Consider the following 13659-nt stretch of genomic DNA (forward strand, 5'->3'; position numbering starts at 1 on the left):
TGCCATGCAAACTTTGGTAGCAACTTAGTACAGCAATTGCCTTTTGCCTCCAAGCAGTATCCTTAATAACATATTGTAAAAGGCCAGTACATCAAAAATGCTGGAAATTAAATTAAATTCTCTAATTTGAGCCAGCATACCACCACCTTATGAAGCTGACATCTTGTTTAAAGGCATGGCCATGAAAACCTATTCCATTTTCAAAGCTGACTTTGGTCGAGATTTTGAGCAATAACAGTTTTCCCAAGCTTGAAGCAGCCTGGTTAAGTCCTACGTCCTTATTTCCCAAGCTCTGGTACATTATTACAACTTTCCCCTTCCCTGTCACATCAACTGATCTACAAATATGTCCCTTGCCAGGTGACAAAATCCACTGTTATCTGATAGGCAATGAGATAGAGAGCTTTTAGAAGCACTGAGATATCACAATACAACCCAAATAAATGGTATTTTTAAAACGTTCTGCAAGCACTGCAGAGACACTGCACACACCGACTCAGCTCCAACACCACCTACATATAAACAGAGAGAAAGCAGAGTTCACCAGTAGATTCACAAATGCATAATGCGTCCAACAGCAGTAACTGGCTGCCTGGGCTTCAGATAGCCTGCCACAGCTAAGTATGCCCTCCCATTTACGTTTTTTTAACTTTTTTTTTTTTAACCTCTTTTTACTTATTTTTTTAGGCTACTCATTGTTCTCCAAGATTTGTCCTTCAGGGAGGAAGAAAAGAGTTTTCATAGTTTTCATAGCATACTGAAGGACCACGGACCAAATGCACCTGAAGCGTACACTAGGATTTCAGTACACAATCTGTAAAATATATCAAGACAAAACACTGTTGCTAAGCAGATGAATCCTCTTTTATCTGAAATAGAGTGAATGACTCTTGCCCTGACTCTGCATACTACACCATGCACATACGCTCCATAACATGATGCAAACGTGTGTTCAATCAACAAAGCTCTACCTAGAACGTGTAGTCATATCTACCTGTCATTTTAACTAATTCTCTATCTTTTTAAAACTTTTCAAAAAAGTTACTCTTTTAAATGCAAGTCACAGTTTGAAATTTTGTTGTTCCTATGGAACAGCGGAATCCTTTTGATTAATTTTTAACTGGTTAACCAGTATAACGAAATAAAAGAAACTGGTTTATTCTCTTCATCACTGGTGCCCTGCAGCAGATGTTTCAGAAAAGCTCTTTAATTAAAATAACCTAACTCATTTCACATTCCATTTACCACTTGCATATGGCACACAGAGCACCTCACCTTATGAACTTCCAGCACGTTGTGCAGGTCAAAACGAGGGCAGTTCATTTTCACAAAAACTCATCCATCCGGTCTCCACAGGACATACAGCATTTTGGGTTCCTTTTTCCTCTGCGGCAGCAACGTGCCTTTCCCCTTAACAGCAACATAAGCAATACTGATGCTTTGGGGAACTGCGTTCAAAATCATAGTCCTGTCTGTATACCTGCCTTTTGTCGAGACCAGCCTGAGCCTAGGACGTTCTTAGTCCCAACTCAGCTGTATCACGCCAGCCTTACGTGGCATGGAGACAGCCAAGTAAGCAGTACCAGTAGGCAGGCGGAAAGCTATGAGTGTCCGTTATCCACAGCATCCTCAAGGCTTTTTGAGGCTCTTCCATGTTGCTTTGACTTCTGACAGAAAGAATATTGCTCCAATATTCTTCAATATTGCTTTGTCTGTTATTCCTTTTACAGTATTTAAAGACACCAGAGCAGAATTCTAAATATCTGAGAATCCATTTAAGAATATATGACTTTCACATGGTGTTTTATCTATTAAGTCACAATGTACTGTAAAATCTGTCATTTTTGACACAGCCACCCCATGAAGTTCACCATTGTGGATCTACTCCGCTCACCAGTTGAGAGTCAGCTTAGGATAATGTTAAAAGTTAATATGGTTCAACTGAACATGTACAAAATATCAGTTTTGAAAACAAGTATTTTTCCTCTGCGTTTTAAAATCACAATGCTATCTCATTCTGAAGACCCATCACTTCTACTAGCCACAATTTGTAAAAGATGAGAATTTGTCTGTTACAAGTTACCACTGAACTTGCATATTTATTATTACAAATCTTCATTTCAATTCCTACTTTAATTGTACGCTTCTTTAACTCTTAGAAAGAGCCCTTTGCACTTAAGTGCATGATAAAATGTAGAGTGTTAAAAAAAAAAAAACCTCTTTTACAAAAGAGGCAGAAAATACGTTTTTACTGAAAATTCATAAAACAAACTGAGTAGAGACGAAATAACTGAAATCCTAAAGAAAGGATACAGAACCATAGAAAGCTGATCTGAATTTCAGTGGAAGTTAAAATGAGATCCTTCCTAAATAGTTCTAAACCCATCCAATCAAATATAGAGAAATTACTCGGAGAAGTAAAAAGGTGGTAAAATTGTAAAGCAGAGGTAATCCACAATTACAACCTTCCCTGTGATTTTATTACTGCTCACTTACTGTGGTGGCATGCAAAGTCTTAAAGCCATGGAAGGGCACCTCGCATGCAAGAGCCAGCACCAAGCTGCCCTGACCCTCGCACTGAGAGGCTCTGCTCGCAGAAGTGCCTGCCCAGCTCCTCCACACCCTTTAAAAATTTCTCTCTGTTTTCTTAGGGCCTTATTCTCCAAATACGGTACGTAAGGCACACACAATGTTTGCTGCTATTTGCATAATTCTAAAAATAAAATGATGAAGATAGCAAACAATGCAAATCAAACAGATCAAAGCAATACAGGCTTGCAGTAAATGTGTTTCGTATCAGGGTGCTGAAATTTGAAAACTGAAACCCAACACTTCATCTTGTGTAGCCTATGATGCTCCTCCAAAAGCCTACTTTCATTTCAGGTTTTGAAGGAACTTATCATGATAAATGGCAAAGCACAGTAAGTCACACATTTGATCTGTGATTGCCTCCCTTCCATAGCAGCATTCAAAACCGGGAGGTGTCTTAGGTACTAACACCCGCATTGTGCGGTGAGGGACACCGGCAAACTTGGGACACGCTTGCGTTCTCATTTTAACCTTAAACACAGCAACTGCTCAGGACACACTCTCTCAATAGTCACTTTATAACACCATGCAGAAGTATATAAGAAAAGCACTATGCTGATCATTGCTTACCAACACAGGACTCCCCGGAAAGAGAATAGCTTCCATTGTCATGGAAACCGCTTCTGCACTCACAGCGGTACCACCCTGGGAGGTTAACACAGCGTGAATGGTTGTGACACTCAATGATCCCCTCTGCACACTCATCAATATCTGCCTCAGAGAAAAACACAAGCCAGCCAGGATATTAATTTCCTTTGACACCAATGCTTCAGAGTCTTCTTTTTCTTTTTCTTTCTTTCTTTTTTTTTTTTTTAAAGTCTTCCTTTAACATACGGATCATGGTTTATTTTGGTTCCAAACAGACACTAACATGATTGACATAACAACAATAAAAAGAACAATAATGCAGCATGGAGTTTGAGACACACAAGACGTTCGTTTATCCATGATTTGCTTAAAATGTAAAGTAAACATGCAGATTCTTTGTTGTGTTTTTTTAAAGCATGGCACAGCACCTTCTCCACTAAAAGGCAATTATCAGCAATATTCTTCCTTTCCAAACTGCATGTTCCAAGATAGCCCGGAAGGAAAGACAATTTTCCTCAGGATTTGTGTTTACAGCGTTGATCAGTGATACTTTGCAGCTATCTGGCACTTAGTACGTTCAGATCATTTAACAAACATTAATTAATCTTTTTCTGTAATTAAATTTTTCATGCCGTTTAAATGATCAAAATAAGTACCTAGTAAACATATAATAGCATGTAACAAAGAGCCAAGGTAGTCTATGTTTCAGCTGCAATAATACATTTAGCTGGAAAAAAGTGAGACAATTGACAACATACTGGCAAGTCTGTAGCAGTGGAAAGGTACAGCAAGTTGAATACCCTGCTGAGTTTTAATGAATGTGCTGTTTTTATAAAGGAGTTTTAAAATTTCCTTAACGTGGTTAATAGAGACCTCATAATTGCTAGTAACCTTGGTTAATCATGGCTGGCACCTGGCTGTTTCTCCCCTTTGAGCATTTTTCCAGCACGTTTTGTAGGGCTGTAATTAAAATTAGCAAATTAATTATATGTTAACCTTGCAGTAATTTAAGAAGCTATTATATTTCCATTCCTCTGTTTAGCTCAAACTGTTCTTTTTTTTTTTTTTTTTTTTTTTTTTTAAATCTTGGACAGTCTTCAGCTCCGCTACAGATACCTTGTCAATTAAAATGAATCTCAAATTATCCACAAATATTAAGATGTTTTTACCGACTAAGATTTCCTCTTGACAACCAACACACTTAAAATATATATAAAATTGTGTACACTGAACACAAAGTTTGTGAAATTAGGTTCTGTATCTGCATTTAGATCTGCTAGCATCTAAGTACAAATTTATCATGCTTAGATCCTGTTGTCGGACTGAGTTAAGGTTATTAAACAAACATAGAGCATGGTTTATATCTCAGTTTATAATACATACACAAATACGGTTTCACTGACTGCAGTGGACTCATGTTCATGTATGTTGAAACTGATTTGAATGACGTATTTAATACAACTTCATTTTACTATATCTTAAAAGTAATACCATAGAAAAGTTCAATTTTTCCTCATTTAAGTAAAAATATTTATTGTGGTGGAGATACAGCTGAGAAACCTAAACAAAAGCCTTTTTCTCAATTTTGCGTTCCCACTCTCGCAAGTCTGAAGTTATCTACATAACAGGGTTATAACCACTATTTATTTCTAGATTTATTCAGCTTCCAACTAACAATAAAGTCAAATTGTTTATGCTTTACAATCTGTCACTGCTGCCACCTTTTCTGTACTTGATATTTGGTAGAAGCTAATTTTAGTGTTAAAACCCTGCACAAATCTAGCTGTCCATCAATGATGAGTGCTGCTTGCAAACTCCGACACTTTCAATTCATTACAGCAAATGGAATTTATAACCATGATCTTTTCACATGTCATGGCTGATGGAACAAGTTCAATCCTATTTGGAAAGTGAACGACTTTGAGACTGCAGGTCAATTGCAAACGAATCCTCCTTCTGGCTTTCTCTTCTTCCCCAGGGCCGAATCTCAGACCGCTCCGGTTTAAAGAACGATTCCTTGGGTCAGTCCTGCACTTGGCCTCTTGCCTTTCAATTTTACATTTTTAATTTACAAAAACTATAGAGTTTTCCTAAAGTTCACTTTTAAAGTTGAGCCCTCCTGAAAGTATATTTGATTTAGGCTCATGGAATAGGATACTAATTGGATGGTAGATTACTTCTCCGAGAGCCTGCCTGCCAACATACCAAAGCTGAGCAGTGGTGGGAACTTCTGAAGGAAGGAGAAGAGCATCAGTATGCGAGTCTCTGTAGATTATGTCAGAGAAGTAAAATTATATATGCAATTATTCTGGATTAGATGACTTTCTTAGGGCAATACCTATCTGTAGCTTTTCACCACTGATTTGTAGGGGGACAAAAAAAAAATTTCTCAAATCAGCAGAGCCAGGGAAAAGGGACACGCATTCAGGTATACAGGCTCTTTCTGTACCTCCTTTATCTCCTGAGAGCATTTACGCTTGCAACTGCACTACCTTACTCAACCCAGGGGAGGGGACGAGGGAAGAGGGAGAGCTGTGCTGGCTGGTTTGGAAAACCTGCCATTAAAGCTACCGTGGACTCCAGAAGCCGCTATTAAAAACCTTTCCAACTTTGCTCCTGGCTGCTACCTCTGCTCTCCCAGAGCTGCCCTGCTCCTTCTCCTCTTGCAGGCTGAACCTCAGACTCCTGCTTGCCTCCTGGCCTGGCCTGGCCTTTCCCTGTGCCTGCCCATGCGTATGTATGTATGTGTGTGCGTGCGTATGGGCTAAGATAGGTCTGGGGTGATGGTGGAGAGACGAGAATGGGGAATTGCCCCTTTCCCTGCCTCTGCAGCAAGCCTGCGCTCCTTTGGCAACACATCTTTAGCAGGACCGCGTAATGCAATATGTGTAACGAGCAGTGTAAGCAAAGAAAACCATTTGCAGCTTTCCCATTTGTCTAATACATTGCAGTTGCCTATTCCCATGCTTAAAATGATGCACGTGAAGACTAAAAGGGAAAACAAAGTTGTTATTAGGTCTGTAAGCTTCTCCTGTACGTTATTTTTAGCATATAAACATCTCTCTGCAAGTATAGAAAAATATTATGGATTTGTTTCAGAAATACAGAACGATTTAAGGTGCTCCTAATAAAAAGGAGCAACTGTAAATGACAGCTTTATAAAATGGTGTAGCACATACCATAACATTACTTAGTTCACCTAATAGAGCTTTTCCACCTCAAAATACTATGGCTTTTGAAAACCCTTTTTCTGAGGAATATTTCTGTGGAAGATGCTGCTGTGTTTAATGACCAGATCAGGGAATTAGAAACAATTCACTCTTCTGTATCTTTGCTTTTCCATCTTTTGATCATTGCACTGTTTGGGGTTTTGCTACAGAATTTGAATTATACATGCACTGCACTGATGTACGTGCCACAAGTTTGTGAGTGCATGTGTGTTATACTGGTACTTTTTTCATAAACGTAAGCTAAGTTGAAATGAAAGTGTACACCTCTGACTCTGGACGGAAAACAGTACTAAAGTCGTAATCGCTCCTTAAAGGAGCGCAAAAAAGCCCGCTCAGAAATTCTGCGGTGACATCAGGAAGCAGCCGGAGGACGGCACGCTGGCAGCGTCCCCGTCCCCGAGGTCTCGCTGCCCTCGCACGCCCGGCTGTAGAGCGAGCACGCAGCCCTGGGCCTCCGGGTGCCACCTGCCCGGAGCAGCCCGGCGGCGTCCCACAAGGTGCCGACCCCTTCCCGGAGCGGGGGCCTTCACCTCATCAGCCGACACGGCTGAGCCAAGCTCACTCAAGCCAATGGGTCATTTTGACTGACTCACTAAATCCATACGGGCTTTCTGTCTGCCTGCATTACCAGTTCTGCAGCCTAAAACAAACAGAGCGCTTGTGAAAAACAGCCTACTCAATATTTCTTTGGGAACTTAAAATTCTCCCTTATCCTTAATTTGTTTCTCTAGTCTGGGGCTAAAGATCTGCACACTACCCTTGAACTAGTGTAATACTTTTCTTTTCTAATTTAACATAGGACATGGCTGCTCTTACCCCCATGGAACTATTTTTCCATTGCATTGCGTGCTTTTACCTCACTCAGTTATTTAGCTGTCATTAGTACACAATTGCTAATGGATCTGGCAACACTCCATAATGATGGCTTTGCAAAAGCTCAAAAATGGCACATTTTTGCATTGTAGAATAAAGGCACCAGTTGGTTTTGAATAAGCTCTTGCAGGATGCTAATCCTCTCCTTTAAGGACAGGTCTGTAATTTTTACTTTTACCATCCCAGCTTCTTGCATTATTCATAAAGGTATTTATGCAGACAAGATAGGATAATTTACCTCAAAAATAAAACACAATGGTGTTTTACTAGGTGAAGAAGTGAAATTAAAATAATTCAATCTTTTCTAATGCTTCATCATATTTAAGTCACCGTGTGACAATACTGAAAGAAAAACTGTTCAATGTCATGTAATAGCTAGCAATCTATAGATTCAATGAGACAGACGAGCTTTTATAACAAAAGTATCTGTTCATCAAACTCCTACAGTACTCTTCTCCATGCAAAAGAAAATATAAGATCCTTATCTGTAGCTCTTTGTTGATCACGAGACCTATAAGCAGGAAAGGTCTGTTTTAACATGGAACAACCATACCGGTCTCTGGCTTCTCGAATTAAAATCACACCCTGACTCTGTCGGTTCCAGAGCATTACAGCTTTGTTTTCCACCTTAACGGGTTTCTTCAGCGTCAAAACACCAGAAGCCTTTACCCAGCCAGCTGAGGTATCAGTTCTACGAAAGACAGAGCCTCATCTCATCTCCTCTGACTTTCACACAAGCCTCACTTCCCGGAGACAGAGATAGCAGGGAAGGAGTGCCAGTGCCAGCGCTACGCAAACAGCGTCCCTGCCGCAGAGCACTCATTTGACTACTTCAAATAAACCCTGTAAGCAAAGACAACTGCTTTGGATGAGCAGAAACAAAAAAAGTCTCTCCCTCTCTCAGAAAAAATCTCCCAAATGCCTACCTTTATGTCAAATTAACTTGATGTAAGCCTACCTGATGTAAGCATAATTCATAAAAGAAATAATAAAATGTTTTACATAAACTTATATAAATGCTGAATTTTATTCTTTATTATTAACTCTTACATTGGCTTTGACATTTCTCTATAGTTATCAGAAAGGAAGCACATTTATTTTTAAATACATGCATTACAATGCAGAAACACGTTGTCAGTGGCCATCCCTAAAGTCTGCTAGTTTTTCCCAGTTTAAAGTAGGAAATTCTATGACATTCTCACATCGCCACGGGTTTACAACCCAACGTGCCTACACTACCAATGACACTGAGGTAAAGCGTTTTAGTTATTAAGGAAGTGCTAACTTGGAGTAACAGAGATAACTGTATAATTTAGTTACATTTGTACAATGACTCACGGCTGTCACTTGAACTCATGGGACCAGTTCAAACTTAAGATTACGGCGATATTAAAAATCAGAAAGGATAAAAAAGACATCTATCTGAGCCCTAAGCATTGACATTTTTAATAATCAATTTCTTGTCTTACAGCTTCAAATTTCTAAAGTGATAAAGATTTCACTTCTCTCTGAGGGAGGCCAGCAAAAGACTTTGGAATAGTTATTCGGGAAATTTTTCCTTGACATTTAGCCTCTCTCTTAATTTTCTTAATTTTAACTCTTTAGGAGACTTTGAGCAATCAACCAGCACCAAATAGCACGCTTCTATGCTTCTATGCCCTAGCAGCCATGACTATTTTCAAAGACTGATTTTAATTGTGTTATACTTATATTGGCCTTTGCAGTTCCTTCTCAGGCAAGAGCAGTTTTGCCTGAATAAACGGTACAAGCTGAGGTCCGTTTTAGTACTTCGGGGACACAGGAGGAAACTATAAAACTTCAATTTGTTGAGAAAGTGAATAAAACTCACATTTATGAACAATCAAACCTACGCAACAGACTTTAATGGTAGTAAGTAGCTTTCAGGGATGAAAAGTGTGTCCACCACTCATTCTGATTAAAGAACATCTGTAATGTGCTTTATTCTGTAATTCTGGATCGGTGTTATCACGATTTTTAATAACCTGAAACATGCAAACTTAAAATGAGGAGTTCAATGAGGAAAAATAGAATTAAAACAGTATCACAATAACACAGACTAGTGGTACCAGCAATTTTTAAGATTAATTCTTTTAATATATAGCATTTAATTTACTGAAATTCATTTTTAACAAACATTCCAAGCTGAGGTCTTTATCAGTTTAGTGCACATCTCTCTCACACCCTCATATTAGTCTATTTGTATGCTAAATATGCAGCACATTTGGAATCTGCAACCTAAAGGTCCTGAATGATCCAAATAAATGTCGGTTCACAACACTGCTACTGAAACAGTGGTTTTGAGTCTCGTATATGAAGATTGCAAGGTGATGCTGGAAATAAGAATTGCAGCCAGATTGCTCCATGGAAAGCGTGGCAAGAATATATTGGGCAAGGGGAAAAACTATTCCATATTTAGTGTTGCATGTGAGTTTCTGTTGCAAACAATATTTTAATTATCACTCTGCAAGCCAGACACAAACCAACCGACTTCACATTCGAGAGGCTGCTCACTCTCAAGAAAGCTGCTAAAGTAAACTGGATGCAGGCTGCAAATTAGTTCAACAGAGCTACAAAAGATGAATCAAGTCTCTTACAAAACAGGACACTGACTAACAGCTTTCTTTACCAATGTACCAATTGTCTGCCATACAGTGCCTTGCACACAAAAACTGTTCAGATTACACCAGCTCCGCATATAAAAGCTTCATTGGTGAGCCTTAGCACTATTGCCCAATGCTAGCAGACTACTTCACGCACAATCTTTAGGTATAATACATAACCAATATATCACTCTATCTGGCACTTGAAATGCTGAAGTTCAACATCAGAGAGTCACAGAAATAGCCTATTATCTTATCTAATACATCCTGTGACAGAAGAAACGCTCCCTACCATATATTCTTTGGTGATTTGCTTCCTCCAGTTTTAAAATGGCTCACGTGATGAGTCCTCCTCCCCTTCACTGGGAAGACTACATTGCAGCCCAGTAGTCCACAATGCAAAGAAGTTCTCTCGATTAGTATGAGTTCTTCCATAATCGAATGTGGTTCAGAGAAAATAACACTTGTCAAAACAACTTCACCACTAACAAGAGCCAGCAGCTAATGAGAAAATGATGAAAAGCATATTTTCTCCACTGTGGCTAGGGGGTGGGGGCGAGCGTCATCCATTCTCCTTACCATTTCTGTGTATACCACTGTGCCAAAGGGCACGAGAAGCAAAATCAAATTGTCAGTTTAGATTATAATAGTGTACACGCCCTATAGCACCCCTGAGAGTTTAATAATAATGGGAAATATTCTCAATTAGTTTTTTTAAATCTTGAAATGATTAACAGCCTCAGAAAAGCATTTTCATTCATACAGTAATAAACCCTCCCAAGAAAGCAAATCCCCAAACAAGCAGTATAAATGGAGCTCTTGAAATCGCAAGCAGAATAATGTAAAGCTCTCTGCATCCTTAATTAGGGAACAAAATGGCTCAGGAAGTGCTGATATATGCAGCGCAAACGATAAATATGCAACTTTTGGGGAATGTAAGAACACAGTTTCAGAAGGAGGATGAAATTTGTTGTGGGTCTCCCAGGCACTGCACTGGATTCCCGTTGTTCTCATTCAAGGGACGATCCCTGCTCACCTGGGAATTGGTATGCTTATTTCAGATAACAGGGGGGATACACAGAAAGACCCTCTGAGTTATAAAAGAACAAAATATTAGGAGGACTGTTTAGGAAGAGAGAGCCAGGTAGCCTCTCTGCTTTGGGTTCGTAACGCAAGTACAAGCCTTTCTCCTCTATTTTCGCTCCACTCGAACTTTCACCAGTTCCACCACCGTCACCAATGCTGTTAACCTTACCCTGGTTCCTAGCTCCATCACTCAGCACGCACAATCATAAAAAGCACTTTGCTGTTGGGATTTCCCATGCACAACCCACTAAGTATACTGAGAAGGATTTAAAAAGTTTGTTTGTTTTGCCAACTCTGGAAGATTGAAATGGGCTTTCCTGGTTAACTTGGACAGCACTGCATTTCATTGGGCTAAGTAACCAGAGGCAAAACGTCGTAAGAAATCAAGTAAATTTGGCTAATCAAGCACAACAGTCCAACTAGCCCATTGAAATGTTTAGAGCAAAGGCTGGGCTGAAGACGATCAGCGACTGCCCTATGCTTCCTCAGCAATCAATGAGCTAAGACAGAGACTTGCAAAGGGCAATACTGCCACTGTGTATCTTTTATTTTTTCACCAACTTGAATTGGAATTCACATTAGACTCATTTGTTGTATATGTTATTATTCATTTTAAAATTGTAAACATAAATATGCACTTCCATTAGGCTAAAAGAAATTCTCCCATGGAAAATTGAAAATTCGTGGTTTTCACTATGAAAATGAAATTTGAAACTTCTGAAACTCTTCTGCAAATGAACTTTTCATTTTTCAGGCAGTTCTAAACATAATTAGAATAAAGTATACCAGTAGGTATGAAAGCTCAGTGTTGCATCCAGTAAAATCTTCCAGGTGATAAATAAATATTCAGGGTTAAAAACTGACGTCATTATTGTTACCTCTCTCTTTAAATACTGCAATGAGTATTTCCAAATAAATAAAAAGTGACTAATTCCTGAGCTTAAAATGTGCACTTTGAAAGCACACTCTCTCTTTCATTTTTTAATTACAGACTGAATTTTTAACTTCACTAAACCATTAGTTGCAGACTTTGATCAGACCCCAGTTTTCCCAGACTGGGTGCTGCTTCAGACATCAATAATTCCAATTAAACCAAGTCTGAGATATGACTACATCATTTCTCTAAGCAATTAAAAATGTGCAACTGAAGTAAGTGGAAAATCCTGAAAGAAAAGCCAAGGGACTCATCAAATGTTAATAACAACAATAATAAATACATAGCACTTACATGCCATCTTTCATCCACTGATCTCAAAACATTTCCTATGCGTTATGTAATATTACAATACTTTGTGAGGAAAGTATAAATGTAACAAAACTTTGTTTACTTGATCATCTAAAGTGGTTTGATGATTCAGGATAAAGATACAGCCCTCCACTCATTAAAAACCCCATTTATCCAAATTAGTTTCCTGCCCCCCATTTCATTGAATCAACTAAGTTTCATTATATGTATGTTGAACATAATTGCTTTTTAATAGCACTCCCAAAGTTAGGAGTTTCTCACCATAGTTGATTTTATTATTTGAACACCACAACAAAATTTACTCCTTTAAAAAAATACTATTCTACATTACTATTCCGCAAAAACTTATCTGCAAAAACTGGCACATAAAACTAGATTTTATTGCACGAGAAGAAGAATTCTGAATTTCGTAGAACTCAGATGGCTGCATGATCTAAAAATTAGTGTTGGGGGGAGATGTTGGTCCAAAGAGCCAATGACAGTAGTGAGCTGAGTAAACTGAGGTATAAAAACAACAGCTACCTGAGATTTAATATCGGTGCTGCCATTGCCTCTGTGTTTGATTTTGAAAAATCATTTCACTTCTCTGCATTTCTGTTTCCTTGTACGCAAAATACTTTTGATATTTTAGTAGTTCTGCAGTATATTCGTCAGATAGTATGGAGAATAATGAATGAACATACTGAATATTATTATACTACAAAGAGTTTGTATGTGCATGTGAGTGTGTACGTGTGTATATATATACACATACATATTTATACATATACATATATATATAAATATATGCAAAGTGTCTCTGTTTCAGAGAGTTTTTATTATCAGTGAAATGTATTTGATCTATGGTACACCAGAATATCAAGAATCCAAAATAAGTGAGCTCCTCCGAAAAAAAAACTGACCTACACATATTCATGTGTTTATGAGGAACAGATTAACTACTTCAAGAAAAAGATCACTAAAAATGGAGCACATAAACCGTCCTGTAAGGTTCCCCCCCCCCGCTCCCCCGATTACACTGGATACTTTTCTTCTCACACAAAGACGATATCATCTTTCTGCGAAGATTAAAGTCTCCAACATGCAGGTTAGACCTAGATCAAAAATTAGGTGTGGTAAGCTGCGCCGGATAATACAAAGACTGTGATTCATGTCATGAACAAAGGCAACTCTAGTGTTGTTGTAGCCATGAATGTCAGAGGATATGAGCAAGAAAAGCTTTGTGGGGGAAGGCAGCATAGTAGTACAAAAATATTCAGCTTTTCAGAACAGGAAATATGCCCTATGCAAATAGTAACGAGAAAGGAAATCATTCGTAAACCCACATGAAACCACCCAGTATGTCACAGTCTGTGAGGTTTACATTGCTTGACAGTTAGTAGAAAAAAATGCTCATTACCTGCCAGTGACTTAGGCCAAGGGTTGC

The 13659-nt window shown here is 38.7% G+C and overlaps 1 protein-coding gene across 2 annotated transcripts in view; it reads right to left on the bottom strand.

The window, feature by feature from the left end:
• NELL1 (neural EGFL like 1) overlaps positions 1-13659 on the bottom strand; it is a 290897-nt gene that overhangs the window by 18368 nt on the left and 258870 nt on the right. The window contains exon 16 of one of the 2 annotated variants that reach the window (XM_068945355.1): positions 3160-3300. The exons of the other annotated variant lie outside the window; for it this stretch is intronic. Coding sequence (XP_068801456.1) covers positions 3160-3300 — 141 coding nt within the window. The remainder of the gene's footprint in view (positions 1-3159; positions 3301-13659) is intronic. 2 annotated transcript variants of the gene reach the window in all.

Source organism: Struthio camelus, chromosome 5 (genome assembly GCF_040807025.1).
Source record: "Struthio camelus isolate bStrCam1 chromosome 5, bStrCam1.hap1, whole genome shotgun sequence".
Taxonomy (NCBI): Eukaryota; Metazoa; Chordata; class Aves; order Struthioniformes; family Struthionidae; genus Struthio; species Struthio camelus.